Source organism: Lithobates pipiens, unplaced genomic scaffold, assembly GCF_037356315.1.
Source record: "Lithobates pipiens isolate NorthernLeopardFrog02 unplaced genomic scaffold, aLitPip1_a1.2 Scaffold_22, whole genome shotgun sequence".
Taxonomy (NCBI): Eukaryota; Metazoa; Chordata; class Amphibia; order Anura; family Ranidae; genus Lithobates; species Lithobates pipiens.
The window spans coordinates 103,263,699-103,284,306 of NW_027507784.1; the positions used below are offsets into that span (position 1 = coordinate 103,263,699).

General features: G+C 40.4%; 1 protein-coding gene across 1 annotated transcript in view; it reads right to left on the bottom strand.

Moving 5' to 3' along the window:
• The window catches only part of LOC143925685 (dynein axonemal heavy chain 11-like), a 701,866-nt gene that overhangs the window by 479,902 nt on the left and 201,356 nt on the right, over window positions 1–20,608 (bottom strand). The window contains exons 30-33 of the mRNA XM_077450147.1: window positions 11,208–11,356; window positions 5,194–5,344; window positions 2,202–2,333; window positions 1,947–2,120 (exon numbers count right to left, since the gene is read on the bottom strand). Of these exons, the coding sequence (XP_077306273.1) occupies window positions 1,947–2,120; window positions 2,202–2,333; window positions 5,194–5,344; window positions 11,208–11,356 (606 nt within the window). The remainder of the gene's footprint in view (window positions 1–1,946; window positions 2,121–2,201; window positions 2,334–5,193; window positions 5,345–11,207; window positions 11,357–20,608) is intronic.

Here is a 20,608-nt window from a genome sequence, read left to right on the forward strand (position 1 = left end):
TGACACGCCGCACTCATGATCACCATGCTGTGCGCCCTCGCGGGCACGTTCCGGCATGTTACATAGTTAGTAAGGTTGAATAAAGACACCAGTCCATCCAGTTCAACCTGAGTGAGTTTCTACAATTGTCCCTATCCCTGTACATTGCACACTCACATCAGTCCCTACCCTCAAGGAGCCCACAATCCAAGGTCTCCAGTCAGGATAACAGAACCACGTCATTCTGCTATAGGCCAGGCAGGAAATGGTTAAAATATAATAAAAGAGAAAACTTTTTTTACGTTTTGGGTAGAGTAGGGATGGATGACAACACCTGTTGAGTTTTTATTGCTGTCTGAGCCCATGTTAAGCAGAATCACCCTGTCAGTTTGTCAGGTTGTCATGTTTACTTATATCACTGAAAGTGAAATTGAAAGAAAAGCCAACATTCTGGGTAGTCTCCAGCACAGCAAGAGAGGGTAAACCTTCCAATAAAGATACTAGTTCTGGTGACCAGTGTTTCCCTCACTTTGAAGGGATTTTCTCTAATTTCCTGTTTTGGCTATGGGACAGGAAGTGAAGAGAAATCTCCCCAGCGGAACACAGATAGCAAAAAAAAAAAACGACAAAGGTTATACCTCTTCCTTACTCTATCTAAAATGAAAAAAAAAAGTTTTGTCTTCAGTTTCTGCTTTATGAAAAAAAAAATTTTGTGAATCATTTGCAAAGTTTGTTACTTGTAGAGCCTGACAAAAACAGCACTTCCTGTTACAGGTTGACAAAGCTAAACTACTGTATCACAGTTATCAGATGTGTTATCAGTCTGTCTTGTGTGTTCCCTTATTTAGATGTTTGGCTGCCAGGTCCATGAGATAGGTAGCACAATGGCCAAATGAAGGAGCTTGCACAGCAGACTGATGACAATACAGCTTTTTGCAAGGCAATGGCTTAAGCTGGTCATAGATGAATTGCAATTTAAATTTTAAATTAAAATTTTGATCCATCTATGGCTGTTCCCAAGAGAAAACTTTGAATGGGAATGTTGGAAAATGTTCCTTCGATCAGCACTGCAGTCAGTTAGCTACAGTGCTAGTCAGTGTATTTGACAGCAGAGTCCCCGCTGTCACAATACAATAGCACAGCGGAGAGGATTTTTTGTTCCACCTCATATAAGTACAATCCAACTATGGTCAGCTTAGTGTTGTGCGCCTGCAACAAAGTGATGTTGCTGAAAGGGTCTCTAGTAAAATAAAAAATGACATATTAGATGCAATCTTCTAATAACAGTCCGCTGTATTATTATTTTATTACCTGTTGACCCTGCCAGTAGATTCATTATTTTTCTGTAGGCCACACACCATTGTGTTGTGATGGTGTGTACTAAAAGAAAGACTGGGTGCACTACTTTTCTCGGTTCAGTGCAAGGCAACTTACTGCCTTGCATTGTGCTGTGGCCAATAGGAGTAAATGAAATGTGATTGTGTGACATTTCAATAAATTTGATTTAAAAAAGTTAGTAATGCAATATAATTGGCGCATCGGCATTGCTGTCATCCCACCATACACCAGGTGCTATGTTCTAATTGGTGAGAATGTATTTTACGTTTCTGTTTTTTATTTCATTATTTTTACATTTAGGAATGGATTTGTTTGTTAGCAAATTTATTCATATAGTAGTTCTGATCTGCAGGCTGTCAACATCCCAGCGAACCCCCGGCCAAATGATGCAGTAACCAACAGCTTGCTCAATGACCTTTGCATACTAGACCAGCAGCTTGCCTACCGAACTCTGCAAGTTGAAGCCACTATCCTGGAGACATTATCACCTTAGTGAGATGTCTGTTTTTCAATCATATGCAGCAAATACATTACTTTTATTCCACTTACTGCTTTTAATAAACACCCTACATTTAGATGGATGCACCCTCTTCTGTTTACTTTCTACCTATACTCAAATGCATACACACCTGTAAAGGAATATCAGGAATCATGTCAAATTCTGGAATCCTTTCTGTCCAAGGGGTGAATTTTTTGGTGTCTGGGTCAATGAAGTAGTCAAAGACAGTGCCAGAAGAAGGGAACTTGATGGTTCTCATCTCTTTGTTCCACCATCGGCTAAACTCCAATCGGTAATCAAGCAGCTGAAAACAGAAAAAATATGGTAAATATGAAATCTTACCTATTCATTTTCATCTTGCTACATTGTTTTTTTTATTTCTCACCTGATCTTGGAAAAGAGCACCACCAAAAGACCAGACACAGGCAAAAACAAAATATATCTCATAAAGTTCTCGAGATGAATCTGGAGGAGTGTTCTCAGCAGTCAGAAGACAGTCCAGTAAAGAACACAGTGTCTGCAAAAAGGAAAGTAATACAAACCCTTCAGTGGTGAAGTAATGTCCACAAGGTTATGGGCAACCTACCAATAACCTGACTCAAACCTGTTCCGTTGGCCAGTGGAGAATTATCCTGCCTCAAAATGCATTAAATACACTTAGTTTATATGTGGCGCAGGTTTCAGTCAGAGTTGGTGGGCATTACTGAGGAGTAAGTAAAAACTTCCATGAACACATTCTTTTAAATTCAGAAACAAATGTAACTTCCTGTCCCCTAGGCCAGCTGCCTTGTGCCCTGTGCACCTACACCCATGACTGTCTAGCCTTAGCATTCCACTAACCCTGTCCACCTACACCCATGACTGGCTAGCCTTAGCATCCCACTAACAATATCAATCCTTACAGCTATAGGGGGCACGCAGAGTTTGGGTTTGGGCTAGCTAAAAGAGACAGTTACCCACTTAAGTTATTACAACTTGAACCAATGATAAAGAGATTAGGGCAGACTAACTCTGCTAGCAGTTTAGTTCCCAGAAAAGGGACCCAAAGTAATTGAAAAATACACTGTTTGAACAGAAAATGCACAAACAACAATAAGCCTGGCCAAGTTGAATTGATAAGCAAGGGGCAGTGTGGAACCTATTATTATATTCAACGTAGTAACCAACATGATGTGAGGGAGCTGGTTTCTTGCCCTGGCACTCCTGCCACTTTAAACCTCAGTCATTAAATCTAAACAAAACACATAGTGTTTACTTGTCTATCTCCAAAACTCTACATGTCGTTTCTCTCTGGTGCTTCTTCCTTTGTTATCAGCATGATTCACTTCTGAGTTTTCCCGACACATGAAATATGTTTGTGGCAGGGGAGGGAGCTCAGCACACAGCTTGTCTATTCAGAACACAGCACTGTAACCTTCCTCTGTGTAGTGCCTGAAGGGGGTGTGTCCCTTTCCTCCAATCAACTCTCACAATCTGTAACTGCAGCTCTCCGCCCCCTCTTCTCTGCTCCTCACAGATGCAGAAGGATTTTATCACAAATCTCCACTTTTGAAGGGATGAAGAGAAAAGATGAGCAGATAAAACACAGCACTGTAACCTTCCTCTGTGTAGTGCCTGAAGGGGGTGTGTCCCTTTCCTCCAATCAACTCTCACAAACTGTAACTGCAGCTCTCCGCCCCCTCTTTTCTTTGCTCCTCACAGATGCAGAAGGATTTTATCACAAATCTCCACTTTTGAAGGGATGAAGAGAAAAGATGAGCAAATAAAACTTATATAGAAGGATTTGTTTAATCTCTGTGTATCACTATCGCTATTCACTTCACTGGGTATATGAGACAGTTTATAACCACTTCAGCCCCGGAAGGTATTACCCCCTTAATGATCGGAGCATTTTTTGCAATTCAGCACTACGTCGATTTAACTGACAATTGCGCTGTCTTGCGATCTTGAACCTAAAAAAAAAAATTAACGTCCTTTTTTTCCCACAAATAGAGCTTTCTTTTAGTGGTATTTGATCACCTCTGCGGTTTTTAATTTTGTGCTATAAACAAAAAAAGTCTGACAATTTTGAAAAAAAAAGCAATATCTTTTACTTTTTGCTAAAATAAATACCCCCAAAAATATATACAAAAACAAATTTCTTCTTCAGTTTAGGTATTCTTCTACATATTTTCGTTAAAAAAATCGCAATAAGTGTATATTGATTGGTTTGCACAAAAGCTATAGCGTCTACAATATAGGGGATAGCTTTATGGCATTTTATACCCGTGCCATTCTGCCGATGTATATTGGCGTGTGTCGGTTGGGAAATGGTTAAGCCACCTCCTAGGTGGGCTATGCACTACTCTGTAAAAAAAAAAAAAAAGCAGCTACTGGCACTAAATATTGAAAATATATGATAAATAAGTCCCATGATTTAATTAACTTTTCATAATATAAACCTAAACATGAAGTGGGACTTCATCTGAATTCCAGATTTCAATTTTAAAGTGATTGTAAAGGAAACATTTTTATTTAAAAAAATAACAAACATGTCATACTTACCTGCTCTGTGCAGTGGTTTTGCACAGAACAACCCCAATCCTCCTCCTCTCGGGTCCTCCCAACCCCCCCCCCCCTTGCCGAGTGCCCCAATAGCAAGCCACTTTCACTTGCGGGGACACTTATGTGTGCTCGCTCCTGAGCTGGCTCTCTGTGTCCATAAGACACAGAGAACATGGCTCAGCCATTCTCAGACAATCAGGAGACCCGGGAGAGCCTTGGGTCTCGTGCAAATCACTGGATCGAGATCGGGCTTAGGTAAGTATTAGGGGCCTGAGGAAGAAGCAGTACACTGAAGGTTTTTTTTACCTTCATACTTAGAATGCATGCAGCTAAAAAACCTTCAACCTTTACAACCACTTTAAGTTCAGTGTTGCATAAGATGACCATCCAGAATATATTTTCTGCTGTTTGAAACCCCAATACAATGGAAGAATAAGAGTAGCCCCATTATAGGCTAGCCTTAATGTACTGGAAGCAATATGAATGTGAGAAGAAATAAAACCCAGCAAAACTGACCTTTGTTCTAAAAACAGCAATCTAAGATTTCTACTGGCACCCAGATATAAAGATAATTATGGGATCCAAAGTAAATTTACAGGGTTGGCAACAGTCCTTTTTTGTTTTGTTTTAGGTACACAATGTTTTTTAGGTCAATGCAGACAATCTCCATAGAATAACCATTTTGCGGTATGTTATTAAATCTCATTAATTCTCCAATAAGCAATATGTCCCAAATGTTGAATTTTTCTGACATTCTAAACACAGAGTGCCATGATCACATTTTAAAAAAAGGAGAAAAAAACACAAACCAAAATAAAATGCATTGCTTTTACCTGTACCATGCTGTTTTCTGGGATTGGAGTTATAGTTTTTAAATTACATCGCACTTGCTCCAAGCAGTAAGGAACATACTTATCAAACAATATGGTCAGATTTGCTTTTTCTGACTGAGCCTGACGAGTCTCGATCCAGCTGGTAACGTAGCTAATAAAAAAAGGAATGAAATCAGACACAGAGAACGGCCATAATGTGCAGTGGGATTTGCATTTAATTTAGATGTCCTCAATGTTCTCAAGTAAATAAGAAACAAAATTGCAACTCCAAAAGTAAAAGAGCAGGAAAACCTCTGTAATGCAGGTGCTCCCATGCTGGTAATACCAGAAAAGGTTCTATTTGTATTACAAGATACAGATTTAAATGTTTTGAATGCTACAGTTAGTTGTTTATGAAAGCAAACAAGAGCATACTACTTAGGATATTAATAATTTACAGTTGACACTTGTTTTCTTCTACACATGTACATTGGTAAAACCAGTGATGGCTGGTGTTTTTTTGTTTGGTTGTGGGGGGGATCCTACGGGCGGTGGGCAGCGGGCAGGTTGTGGGCTCCTATTGGCAGCGGGCAGGTTGCAGACTCCTATGAGCTGTGGGAAGCAGCTCCTGTGTTCTCTCTACATCACGACGGCTTTCACCGGTTGGCTTCTTCTAACAGGTGTCCAATAGAATTGCCTGTCCTTTCTGTGAATCGGGTGACGGGTCTCAAGACGTTTCCTGATTGGCCAGGGGGAAGATCAGTGTGGCTATAGCAAATATTCATTCGCTATCGTCACACAACTGAGCGGGATCAGGGCACACTGCTCTGCTCCCTGAGCCCACCCTTTTTTGAAGCCTATTAGAGCCTCTGTCTTTAATCACGTGTTTAAAAAAAAAACACCCGCCATTGGAATCCATGCATCCGGCGCCCTGTATGTAGATCACGCATGGATGGGGGGGGGTGGTGCCAGTGCGCCCTTAATGGACAGGCCATCGCTGGAGGAAACTTCTTTTGGTAGTATGTGTGTGTGAGAGTATGTGAGATGTACTAATCTGGAACACCTGACCATACCTAGCTATATGGCCATAAGTATGTGGACAGCCCACCAAATGTTTGAGTGAAGGGTACTTTTAATGATACAGCATATAAAAAAATTCTATACAATGGTGCACTTTCAACTTTGTGACAACAGTTTGGAGAAGGCCTATTTCTGTTCTTGCATGACTGTGCCCTTGTGCACAAAGCGGGCTCCTCGTGGTTTGATGAACTTGATCTGGAGAAACAGAAGGGGTCTGCACAGAACCCTGACCTAGACCATATTGAATATCTTTGGGATAAACTGCTATGCGAATTGAAAGTCGAGTTTTCTCATCCAGAATCAGTATGTTATGGACGCACTGATCATAGTTCTGCAACAGGTCTCAGGCACACAGATTTACAGAGGCGCAGTCTGGCTAACATGCACCCAGTGGTGAACAGATGTGTGCCAATGCACATGCTCGTGTGCAGATCGCGGAGATCACATACGCGTGCATAGCGACATTGCCTTGGCGCCCAGTGGCCTTTAAAAGGGCTCTAGCTGCATTAGTCCTTTGCTGTTTGATCTGCAGCTTTACCCTGTGACCTGATCCTGAACCTGCATGTGATCCAATACTGACCCGGCTTCCTGACCTTGCTGCTGTCTCCAGTCCTCACCGTTGGCTTCCTTGACCTTGCTCTATTTACCTGTCTGCCTGATCCTCCGTTACTAACCCAGCCTGAACTCTGACCATTCCTTGCCTGCCGTTTCTGCCTGACTGATCCCCTGTGTATTAACTGGCTAGTCTGACCTGGCCCCTGCCTGCCTCTATTAATGCTCATTGTATTCAATTGGAATTGGGATGTCACTATTTTTAGAGTACCATGGCAATCCTCAAAAAAAAAAAATTATATATATATATATATATATATATATATATATATATATATATATATATATATATAGTGCGGCACCATTAATCAGACAAAATCATAAAATGTACAAGGGTTATATTAAAAGCATAAATGAGTACAATGCCATATAACAGTGGGTATCCTAAACAGAACACAAATTAACACAGTATGATGACTTGTACCACAATAAATCTCAATGCATTTCGATAGATGAGATATCTTTGCTAGGAGCATATCTGGATGAAATCTAGGAAAAACTATAACATGAATTTACAATTCAAAGCAGCAAAATTTCAACTTTCATCAATACTAGTATATTAATTCTCATACCTTTTGTGGATTAAAAAAAAGGCTATTAAAAATTAGTGTATGTAGTGAACTCCAAAATAAAACAATAATAATAAAATCCCTTTTATTTTGGAGTTCACTACATACACTACTTGTTTTTAATAACCTGGGTTAATCCATAAAAGGTATGATGACTGATATACTGGTATTGATGAAAATTTAAGTTTTGCTGTATTTGATTGAAAATTCATATGTTATATTTTTTCTTAGATTTCCTCCATATATGCTCCAGATTATGAATCGAAAACGTGTCGAGCTTTACTGCGGTACAATTCTTCATACTGTGTTAATATGTGGACTTTTCCACCCGTAAGTCTTAAAATAAGTGCCATGATAGACCAGGAACCTCCACCAGGAAGGCAGATATGCAGGCTTATCAAACATATATGACTCTCAAGTTAGCCTGGTTGCTAATAAATCTCCACTTCCAGCCACTAGCCATGAATGCTCAGGAATAAAACAAGAGCAGACACTCCACATAATGTAAAACACAGTAATACCTTTTATTTAAATGTAAAACTCATTTACAAGCATCAATATGGTGATTGCTCTTTAAAAATGAAACTCCAGCTGGCATTGAAAAAAAAAACATCCTGATCACTTTCAGTTGTACAATGACATCAGCATGTAGCTTTTTCCTAAGCATTTTGTCATACATGACTTCTTCCGGGGCATCCACTTTTGTATGGCATGTTTTTAATATCTGTATAACAAGCTTTGTATATTTTATGATTTAGCCTGTTTAATGATGCCACACTATATATATATGCCATTTGAAGTCTCTTGTTACAACAATTTGTACACAAGGTAAATCCACAGGTTTTCTTTACATACTGCAAGCTAAAAAAAGACAGAGGAATTGGCTAATATGATTTTAGGGGAAATAGATGTTTAGTGGAAAAATAGACATCCTTATCAATAAGAGATGATAGGCAATGCCATACAGAACACTAATTATGCTTTATGCTGCTTTTATCTTAGTACAAACCTATGGATAGAGAACCAACACAGGAAGGAGACAGGGAGAAAATTAAATTACACTGAAGAAGAGCATACATCTGTATTTACCAGCATAAAAGGTGCATCTGACTAGCATACTTATCCATAAGGTCCGTACTTTCTGGTAAATGTGGGCACAAAAGGGAAGCATGGAATTGTGTCTGTACAGCACATAATTGATTTTTTGGCATGAAAGACAGCACAGGTGTCACTACATCTATATGCTATATGCGCGTTTGAACGAATAATAGTATTGGATGCAGCATGTAGTAGTAGTATTGTGATATATGAATTAATATAAGCTACACATAACAGGGTAGCACTGTGAGTATTGTTTTCAGTAGTTTGAGGCTTATGCTTTAGAAACGGGAGGAAACCCTTCTTCAGATAATTAATGTAAATACACGTAAGCTACTAGTGGGGGTTTAATTTTTCACAGATTTTAATTTAATAATTAATGAGAGATATAATTTTAGGTTAACACATTGAGATAAAAGGGTAGCACTGTAACCATTTGAATACCGTATATACTCGAGTATAGGCCGACCCGAATATAAGCCGAGGCCCCCAATTTACCCCCAAAAAAACTGGCAAACTTATTGACTCGTGTATAAGCCGAGGGTAAGACATGCCTGTCCATCCCTGTGTGTGTGTCCGTCCATCCCTGTGTGTCCGTCCATCCCTGTGTGTCCGTCCATCCCTGTGTGTCCGTCCATCCATCCGTGTGTGTGTGTGTGTGTGTGTGTGTGTGTGTGTGTGTGTGTGTGTGTGTGTGTGTGTGTGTGTGTCCAGCCTACCTGTGTCCTGAGCCTTTGTCCCGAGCCTCCGTCCCGTGCCGAGCCTCCTTGCCTCCGTGCCTCGCCGCCGTGCCTCGCCGCCATGCCATGCCTTGCCTCCGGTCCCGTCCCGTGCCGTGCCGTCCTGTGCCTTGCCTCCGTCCCGTGCCCTCTTCGTTCGTCGGCGCCTCGGCGGCCATTGTAAAATTCAAAAGCTGCGCCGCCGCCTTCGCCTGTGATAGGCGGAACACTGAATTTCCCAGCAGCCTGTGTTCCGCCTATCACGTACATCGTATCATCCTCGTCCGTAGTACGAGGATGATACGAAGTCCGTGATAGGCGGAACACAGGCTGCTGGGAAATTCAGTGTTCCGCCTATCACAGGCGAAGGGGGAGCCGGAGGCGCGGCTTTTGAATCAGAATGGCCGCTGTCTGTCTGCTCGACACGCTGATCGAGCGGGCAGACAGCGATGACTCGAGTATAAGCCGAGGGGGGCACTTTCAGCCTCAAAAAAGAGGCTGAAAATCTCGGCTTATACTCGAGTATATACGGTACAAGTAATTAACTGATTGTGAGGAACAGGAACTTTTTGGATATTCCCATACAGGCACAATTACCCATGTATGTATGTACAGAAAAAGTAGAATAGTAAACATTATTTCAGTTATTATCCCACTGCAGCATTTAATAAAAAAGTTGTCCTAAGCAGTGGCAGTACGCCCATAAGGGCCCACGGCGCCACCCCTCTTTCCTGCCACCCCTCTAGCACCAATAGATAGATTCATGCATTGCATGAATCTATTTATGGCCGCCACTCCCACCCCCTATTCAGGCGTCTGTCTCCTTTTCGGAATTACAGCGTGGGTTTTTTTTAAAGCACCTGATTAGAGCCATAGGCTCTGATAGGCATCAAAAAAGGTGACCTGCGAGTGCCCTCGTAGGTCACTCAGCTGTGTTAGAAAAGCGAATGACTATTCACTTTCCTAACACTAAACCACCTCTCTGCCAATCAGGTGCTCAGATCTGTTACCTGTCCCCTGATTGGCTGAAACGACAGGCACTGTCATTGGATGCCAGGCATCCAATCATAGTAGAGGACGGGAAGAAAAGATGGGAGAAGACATCAAGGAGATGTCCCACTGAGACAGGTAAGTGCAGACGGCGGGCGGGGGGCACACTGGCCACATTTGATATGGCACAGTGGCTATGTTTGATGGGGCACAGTGAGAGCAATTGATGGGCACAGTGGCTGCGTTAGATGGCACAGTGGCTGCGTTTGATGGCACAGTGGTGGCAATTGATGAGTACAGTGGCTCAGATTGATGGTCCTAAGGAAATTAAAAGAAAAGATCCTGCTTTATTTTTTTCTTTGAAAGAACCCAGAATTTTACTCTCCACACCCCTCAAAACAAAACTATTTCTAATGATCAATAAGCGGTAAAGGACTAGTGGTTCAAAATAAATTAAAGCAGCACTCCAGGTAGATATAAAACACCAATAAATCTAGTTATGCATTTATTTTAAAGAAGTATTTGAAAATGTGACTAGTATAAGTAACTTAATACCAGACTGATGTAAACTCCTATAAAGCATGACTCAAATTGGCAAGAATGGGCAAGAGTAAGCACTAGAAGTCAAATAGGCTCTGCTACATGTGCTGCCAGTGAGCATGATGACAGGAGGAGAGAACAGACTGAGCAGAGAGGTGGCCTCTTCACTGTGCTACTGCTCCCTCATTATCCGATAAGCTAGTTGAGTGTGTGTCTGTGTCCTGCTGTAGAGTCATAATTTTATTTGGAGGTCCCAGATTTGCCTCTGCTGTCTTGCATGGTGCCTGGATCACAACACTAGCTGCAGATCTATAAAAACCCTTAGGCTTATAAAACAGTACCCATACAGTATATCTCAACTGTGTGTTTTACTGTTTGCCTGGAGTTCAGCTTTGAATCCTAATATTCTCATAGATTCCATACTCACGGACTCCAACCCAGATCCTGTGTGTTCACATAAAGGATTCCAGCTCTCGAAACAGTGGCGGGTGTAGCTGCTCGCAGGTGACTAATTTCAAACAACAGCCGCATAGAAGTTGTCAGTGAGATTCGTTCATTGCTGGCTAATGTCAAGACCTATAGGCAAGAGAAAAAAAAACCCACAAGGATGAAAGTGACGACCCATCAATAGAAGAGTAAATTTCAAGGTTAAAATTTTTACCAGCACAAAGCAGGTAAACAATATCAAAGATGAAAGGGCTACCACCCTGTATAACTTGTAAGATGAGTAAAAGTCCCATGTAGGTGCCCCGCTATAAGCCTTTGCAAGCCACTCACACAGAAAATAATCGAGAAGAGCTGACGAACCAGAAAAGTACAAATTCAATCTTCTTTATTCAAAATATGAAGGGGTAAAAATGACGGGAACAAACATGTTGACGCATTTTAGCCTATGCAGGCCTTAGTCAAAATGGTCTAATGCCTAGTGGTCTAATGGTAACTACTTACAAAGCAGGTAAAATACTGCAGAATAAGCCAGTTCTTTTAAAATGTACACTACAATAACGCAAACCTTATTGAATTATGGGAACTTGTGATGAGCTGAAATTAAACAGTCATATGGATTAACCTGTCTTTGCCTACTAGGCTCAATAATTTGCACTGTTCAATGCATGAAGCTAAATGTAAGCTTTTGAAAAATATGATTTTGAAATATTATTTTCGTACGAATGCTGCTATATCAAATGACATGCCAAATTGGAGCTCAGCTATAATAAATACAAGAAGAAGCATTACTAACAAGAAAATAAACATTTAAACATGCACAGAAGAAAGACCATAAGCAAAAAAATAGTACATACTGTAGCTTAGAACTAGTGAAATTTATCTAGATTCAGGTTGGTGAGGGGAGCAGGCAGAACTAAAACTTTCTCAATCAACATTAACTATTTATAATCCTTATGCTGCTAGCATTAGTATATAGATAGGAGACTATATTATATAATGTAAATATAATATATAAATATTATATTTTCTTGTTTGAAACTTGTTTTTACATTTTTTCAGTAGCTTTCTGGATTTTGGCCTAGGCCAAAATTATGTCATACATCCCAGGAGTCTTCATGGGCATAAAAAAGGCGAGGTCACAGTAGTTATATTGACAATGTGCTTTAGCTGGAAAAGCATAGGGAGTGCTGCCGGCAAACTGCATTGGGGGAGGTCAGTGTAGGGCATACATCTTAATGCTGGTGATCTCTTGTAACCTCTTTACAGCCTGTTCCTGTCCACATGCACAAGTTGAATGTGTTTTTCCACAGGGCATTTTTTCTAATTGTTGCTGGCTCCAATTTTTATTTCACATGCCTTTTTTAAATGATGACAACAGTGGAATATGCATGGGCAATATGCAGGAGCACAGCAGCTTATGATTTCTTTTGGAAAAGCATGTGACAGTGTGATTTATAGACAGGAAATTGTGGGAAACAGGGGAAGAACATTGTCAGCAGGCCCTAACAAGGAACTTTATAACAGTATCACCAGCTGGTATTTTCATGAAAGCTGGCAAATAAAATAAACACAGATATACTTTTCTATTTCTATCATATTCAATTGAAACTAAACCCACTGATTTAAAGTGGAGCGTTAAAAAAACAAAAAAACAAACTTGGCATACTGGCAAGATTTTCAGTGTAGAAGAGGCATACTATGTCCCTCCAGCATTAAAGTTCCTTACCTCCCTATATGACCAATAACTGTCTGCAACATTGATCAATAGCTAGCTACTTTTTTTTCTATTAATTACAGTCTGGGTTTGGGATTAATTGGCTTTCCCTATTTTTAGATAATAACTTTTATCCTTGGATGCTTAATTTTTAGATTATAATATTTAGCCTGGGGTGATTAGAGAACATCGGGTAGTTGTTGCTAACAGTCTAATCAATACCTGTCTTTTTGTGTTGAACCTCACTGCATCTATTGAAAAGAAATTGTAAAACCATTGTGCACCCAAAACACCACATGCCTTCACCCAAGATTCATCGCAATCCCCTGCTGTAACCCATTTTCCAATTTTTCTAAAATATCATAGCTTTACCCTTGGGCATTGTTTGGTAAAATTTGACTTGCACCGGGTTAATTTGAATGGAGCTGCCAAACAGTCATTTCAGTGGCTTGGTTTTTTGATGTTTTTAGCACTTATATTTTAGCACTTATTTCAATATCTAATTTGTCTTACTTCAACTTTGTTTAGTTAGTGTTTTTTTTATTATTTACATTAGTAGTTCTTTATTTTTCTTTAAACAGCTTGGTTTATTAGTGCTTTGCAATTACTTATACAATTAGTCCTATCACCGCAAGATGGCTTACTAGTTTTATTTAGCTCTTTATTCACTAATCAGTTTTATTTATACAGTTTGGTTCTTAGTGTTTTCTTTATTTATTCCAGTAGCCATTTAGTCATATTTTTGCAGTCGGGTCTCTTAGTTTTTTAATACTCATTTCAGTAGTTAAATGGTTTTATTTTAGCAGCTTGCTCTCTAATGCCCTGTACACACGACCGGTTTTCCCGTCAGAATAAACTCTGAAGGTTTTTCCAAGGGAATTTCACTGAAGCTGTCTTGCGTACACACGATCACACCAAATTCCGACTGTCAAGAACGTGGTGATGTACAACACATACCATGGGACTTTTATCCCCAGTTTTAACTGCTGTTCAGTTTGTGCTTGTGGGTTTGTATCTAGTTTTCAGTGCGTGCAGTGTTCATATCTGTTTTTCAGTGCGTTCTTGTCCGCTCATTTCTGATTTTCAGCTCGCTCTTCAAAGGCCTTGCTGTTCTTCAGTGCATTCTGTTAGTTCGTTCTGACTAGCCTTGTTGTGGGTACGTACTTGTCGTAGAATTTGTGTTATGTGGGGGCTTGGTGTTAGGGTTCTTACAAGCCCGGTCCATGAACAGGGGGAGGAGGAGTTCATGGACCAAGAATTGGTTACTCCAGCTTGACCAATTCTCTCATATGCCTTTGCTGCGTGAGATCCAGGAGAATAACCCTTCACCGTTCTTCACCATCTGTTGGCTTTGCTGACCCCTTATATTAGCAGGCAGGACACCTGCATGCCTCAAGCCATCACTCCGGAGCAGAGGCTAGTCGCCATGTTGCGGTATTTGGCTACCCTATATTCGGGTAAGTTTTCTCCTTTAACATTACAGTCTATGTATTTAATGTTTGCTAATGTATTTTATTTATTTCATCATTCCCTAATTACCATGATTGTAATATGCTGTGAATGTCCCTTTTATCCTCATGCATGTTGTAAGCTTTTAATGCTCCTTTTTTGGCCTACATGCATATTTGCCTTCACTAACCTCCCCAGCATGCTATACTGGGCCCATATACACCTAGCCTAGTCACTTAACAATGTATTTTCTCAGCTCCATTGTAGTGCTTTACCCTAAACACCCCCTAAAATGTGTACAAATGTTATGTGTGTACTTAAATTCAAGCAGGGTACCAGAGGCTTTTTTTGGGTCCCAAACTCAGCTCAATTTCCCCCCCCCAAAAATTTTTTACAATGGGCCATCAGAGCAGTGGAGGAATCTGATAAGTGGACCTTAGATTTTTGTTTTTAAATATTTCTTAAAATAAATGTTATACTGAAGTTGGGCAAGAATGTTTTTGTGTAATCTGCTTGCAATGTTAAGTGTTACTAATGTTTTTTTCTGGTTTGATTCCACAGTTTCCTTCAAAGCCACATAAATGGCAGACTGTGGCCTTCAATTTTGCCGACTGCTGGGACTTTCCCAACTGTGGAGGGGCTATAAATGGGAAGCACGTCTACGTCATGCCACCACCCCATTGGGGGTCATACTATTATAACTATAAGTGGTTTAATAGTATAGTGTTAATGGCGGTGGTGTTGGCACCTGTCTGGGTGAGCACCTGATGAGAGGAGGATTTTTAACTACCAGCTGGCCAGAGCGAAAAGAGTTGTTGAGAATGCCTTTGGGATAATGGCCAGTCATTCTGACAGCAATCCATATGGTGGACTACAAAATGAACCACATCATCTTATGCTGCTGCATATTGCACAATTTTTTACGGACAAATGCCCAAAATGATCTGGCCTCAGTTGGGACTGAGGCCAGACTTATTACTGCTAATCCCCTGACGAGCCTGGATACTGGCTGTACTGGTTTGGCCCCCCAAAGTGAAGTTCACCAGAAATACGTCAACTATTTTATGGGTAGGGGGGCTATTGCTATGGAAAACAATGTCTAAAAATGTTTTTACAAAAAAATATAATTATCTGAGAAAATCTGGAATTTTCTTTATTGCTTGTGTTTCTTTTTGGCTATCTCCTAGGTTTTCCTAGAGCACTTGTAGTGCCAAGTGGATTTCCCTTTAGTAAATAAGCCCCATTGTCACTGTAAACACAAAATTAGTTAAAAAACTGGTATTGAGCATGGAAAGAAGAAGCCACACATTTTAACTCTGTGCAAATTCACATGTGCGCTCTAAAATTTTGGTGTAAAATAAATCTTTTTTTTTTCTCAATTTTTAAAAAAATGTTTTGTTATAAACAGGCTTGTTTAAAAACATAGCATACACAACTCTGGAACTTACAAAGTTCAACATAGAAAAACTGAAGGCAATATCAGAGATTATAGTATGTCCAAAAATGTCTTGATATTGCCTTCTTCAGATGGTGATGTCACCCCTGTAAAAGCCAAGATGCACACAATTTGGGAGTCAAAATGGGTATTTCCCTCCCAATCCCATGCCCAATGTCAACATGCTCTATCTCCCATCATGAGGGATCAATGGGTGTGTTTGGGGAGGTGCAACCTCTTCCTCCCACCTACTTTAGTTGGGAGGAAGGGGTTGCACCTACAAAACGCATACATTGATCTCCTATGATGGCAGATAGCACATGTTTACACACTGTGTGCATCTTCAAAATGTGGCTTTTAAAAACTGAAAAAAATATTTTTGGGTTTTTAGAACAACAAATGTTAAAATGGTTGCATTTTTAAGATCTTTGTATTCTCCCCAACACATCAATAATGTTCTTCATTTGTTGTTCGAGTTTATTCCTTACGATGTCTATTTCACGATTCCACGTTAGGATGTCCTGGATTAGGAGTTGTGCACTTGCACTTGTGAAATGTTGAGCTTACTCTTCCACAACCAGCAAATCACCTAAAAATTATAGCAAAAACATGTATTATAAATATGTGTAAACAGCTGCTGAGTGTCCTCTCCTTGCACTGAATCAAGCTTGCATTTCATTCTAGTTACAAACACATCTAGACAGCAATGTACAAAACTTATTTTTATACAAATAGGCATGACCAAATGTATTTAACCTGTATCTGCCCAAAACATCGCATTTAATGAGCGAACTATGTTTACTACTAGCGATTACTTTGCCCACTAACCTGAAACTTGCCATTTTAAAATGTCCTACAGTGAATAAAAGCACACAGAGCAGCATGCAAGTAATAATAATAATAAGAAGAAGAAGAACACAGGAGACATAATTACTTTACTTTAATTTCCAAGCACTTTCTTGATCCTTCTATACTGATCCAGCTCCCTCAGTTTCAGGTCTGACCAGCATTTCCTTAATTGCTCCTTGGATCATCGTACCCCACAATTTCTGTGCAGACTCTTCACAACTTTTGTCATGATTTTGGCCTTTCTCACATTCGTGAGTTGGTGTACGGTCCATGCTTCCGATCATAGTCGGTCATCCTCAAGATGTCCACCATCTCCACCATCTCACCAAAGGACATATTTGAGGCCTTAAATCTTCGCCTCCAGGATCAGGACATTTCTGTCTCTGGGCTTTCCTCCTCGTTACTCGAATTAACACACACCTGCTGTGTCTCTGCCATCCCGCTCCTACTGCGTGCTGAAGAGAAGGGGTGGGGAATAGACTAGAAAGAACGTTAGGGGCGGGCGACGCGGGTGGAGTTTCATGTATGCGCAGTGTATATAATGGTAACACGCGTGTGTCGTATGTACATTCAGTGTGCTGAGGAAGGAGGACGAATGTTCTAACGAAGGTAGCATCTTAACTTTGGTACATCAGCGGCCTATACTGCTTCAAAATTGAGGCCTATATTGGGATAAGATTATGAAAGTTTAGGCTGAGATTAGGGTTTTTTTCTTGTGTATTGTCTTACAGCAAATATGAATCACTTTAAGGACCCAGAATTCATGGCCAGTTTCATAGACAGGTACAGGGAGATGAGGAATTTGTGGAAGGTGAAACACGGCTTACATTATAATAAACAAGCTAGGAGGTCAACGCTGGAAAAACCTTCTGGAATTTGTGAAGACTCGGTCCCTGATGCAACCATCATGTTCTTGGAAAAGAAAATTGGGATCTTGAGGAACATATATAAGAAGGAGCATAATAAGATCCAGAAATCACTCAGATCAGGAGCATCAGCAGAGGATGTGTACGTACCCAGGCTGTGGTACTTCAACAAACTGTGGTTTCTGGATGACCAGACTGAAGTTAGGGAATCACCTTCTACCCTTCCCTGCAGCCTTCCTTCCACCCTTCCCTCAACCCCAGCAGAGGCTGACGAGGAACAACCTTGGACTTCCATCCTGGAAGAAGTGAATGCGCCCAGCTGGAGTCAGGTATATTATTTTTAGACATATTTTTTAGATATATATTTATTGTCCTAATATTAATGATGTTAACTAGATGTTATAATTGATAAAAATTAATGATTTTAAAAAAAGTGATGTATACATATCAATAGGCAATACAAAAATGTTTGGGACAAGAATGAAAAATGCTGGGGTCAGAATGATAGTCTTTTCTATTTATTAACATTCAATTTGCAAGTCATGAGCTGAAAATTGTGTGTGACTAATGAACCAAAAACTAAAACTATGTTCCTTTTTTGTACACAGGATGAGCTCAGCAAGAAGGAGGGTCTGGAAAGTGGCAGCCAGGAGGAGGGTCTGGAAAATGGCAGCCAGGAGCTGACCATGCCCAGTGTCAGCCAGGAGGTGAGCTTACCCAATCACAGGTGCCTCCCCTCTGCCTTACAACCAAAAGTCCCAGGAAGGGGACGATGACGGAGGAGGCAGCACTGGGCCTCATTAGGGAAGCAAGCAATGTCCTCAGAACTCCCCCCAAAGCTGAAGAGGCCTATGGCTGCTATCTACTGTGAGGGTATTTTTGCTCAGGCATTTCAGAAGGGATTGAGGGGCCAGCTGACTAAGAACAGCCACATATATGAGTTCACCCATTCTCCTCCTGCTACAAGTCCACCTCCAGAGCCACAGCCTCCAAGGAAGGGTGCAGTGAAGAGAAGAAAGTGATGGCCTGGTCTGACCGAAGACACAGGCTGGTGTAGTACCACAACCTGGGGATATATATGTCACCTGCTGTTGGTCCTGATCTCTGGGAATCCTGGACCAGATTGGGCTCCTTTATATGGACTCCTCAAGCTAACAATTTGATTTTCCACAGACTTGATGTGTGTTTTCTCTATAAAAAGGACAGTTTGTGAGTAGGCAGGTACATTCCAAAAAGACAATGTCAAATTAACAAGGGACACCAACCTCCTTGAGGTTAAAAAAATACAAGATAATAATGTTATTGTGGTAACTTGACACACACACAAAAAAAAATTATATATGGAGATCAATAGCAAATAATTTTTCAATAATTATAAAAAAGGAGATCTTGATGAAATAAAAAAAAAATGACTTAAAAAAAAAAATTCTAAACATTATTATGGATATCTAGCTTTTAAAAAATAAAAGATTATTCATGAGATCATGAGAAATAATAAAGAAATAAGTTTGTGAGAACTTTGTGAATATCAGCAGTAAAACAACTTCATTATTCTAGCATTATAAAGAACAAAAGAATGCACTGCATTAAAAGATCACAGAATTTGCGGCGTGAGGAATGTGCTATCTCCATTATGAACACTAGTTTTACCACACTGAGCGCTTCCGTCCTATACTTGCTTCAGAGCATGTGTCGTTTTTGGTACCTCGGAACAGCATACAGACAAACGGTTTTCCCGATAGGAATTTGTTCCTTTAGAAAAAATATAGAACATGTTCTCTTTCTAGGTCCGTCAGAATTTTCGAAAAAGTCCCATGGGGCATACACACGGTCAGAATATATGATGAAGAGCTCCCGTCTGAATTTTTCTGTCGGAAATTCCAACCGTGTGTACGGGGCATTAGGGGTTTTTTTTGCACTGATTTTCAGAGCCTATTAGTTTTATTTCAGCAGCTTGGTCTTCTAGTGTGTTTAAGCACTTACCTCTTTAGTACTTGTTCTAGTAGCCAATTATTTATATTTAAACAGCTCAATTTTTTAATTTTTCAGTACTTTTTGCACATTTTCTTTAATGTTTACATCATATATCTGCTTTCTTTATTGGAATTTTTACTATGTTTATCACGTGTAACATTCTTTTATTCATTCAAGAAAACTGAGGCTGGTGCATCCCTGTTTTCCGTTTCAGGGCCAAATTTTTGACAAATTTTTGTCCTTCAAAGCGTAGTGTGTTACCAATTGTTTTCTTGGTGACTATGGTCCCAGCTGCCTTGAGATCATTGACAAGATTCTCCCGTATAGTTCTGGGCTGATTCCCCACTGTTCTCATTGAAATTTCACGAGGTAAGATCTTGCATGGAGCCCCAGATAGAGGGAGATTGACAGTTATTTTGTGTTTCTTACATTTGCGAATAATCGCACCAACTGTTATCACCATCTCATCAAGCTGCTTGGTGATGGTAAAAATCAACAGGGGATCAAATACCTTTTTCCCTAACTGTAAATACTTATATGTATATATAGACATAATTTTAATTTGAGCTACTGTTGGGTGCCCATTGGGGGAAGCCTAGCTGTGTGGGAGCTGCCTCACCACAGAGAGAAAAACTCTGGGCATAAGGGGAGAAAAACTCAAAGGAAAAGGCCAATGAGGACTGATGGAGGATCGAGTTTATGAATATTTCATCGTGGGGCTACCCAGACCAGGAACTTTAAGTAAAGGGGCTGTTTTGAAAAGTCCCCCCCCCAGTACTCTTTCCATAGTCACATAGAAGAAGGAGGAGGTGGATGAGAAAGAGGTGAAAGAGGAAGAGGAGAAGGTATAGAGGGAGAAGGATGTAGACGGGCTTGGAGGGTAAAGAGGTGAATGAGGAAGGGTTGGAGGAGAAGACAGAGGACGGGAAGGGAGGGAAGGAAAAGGTTTTATGATTCCCCACCTACCTACAACCTCCATGTTGCAGCACCTCTACCTATTCTTTTAGGCTTGCAAGTCAATTTTTAAAGGTACCTATTTGGGGAAGGGGGGGAAGCCTATGGCCATAGAATTCTACATGTATTTTTTGCTGCTA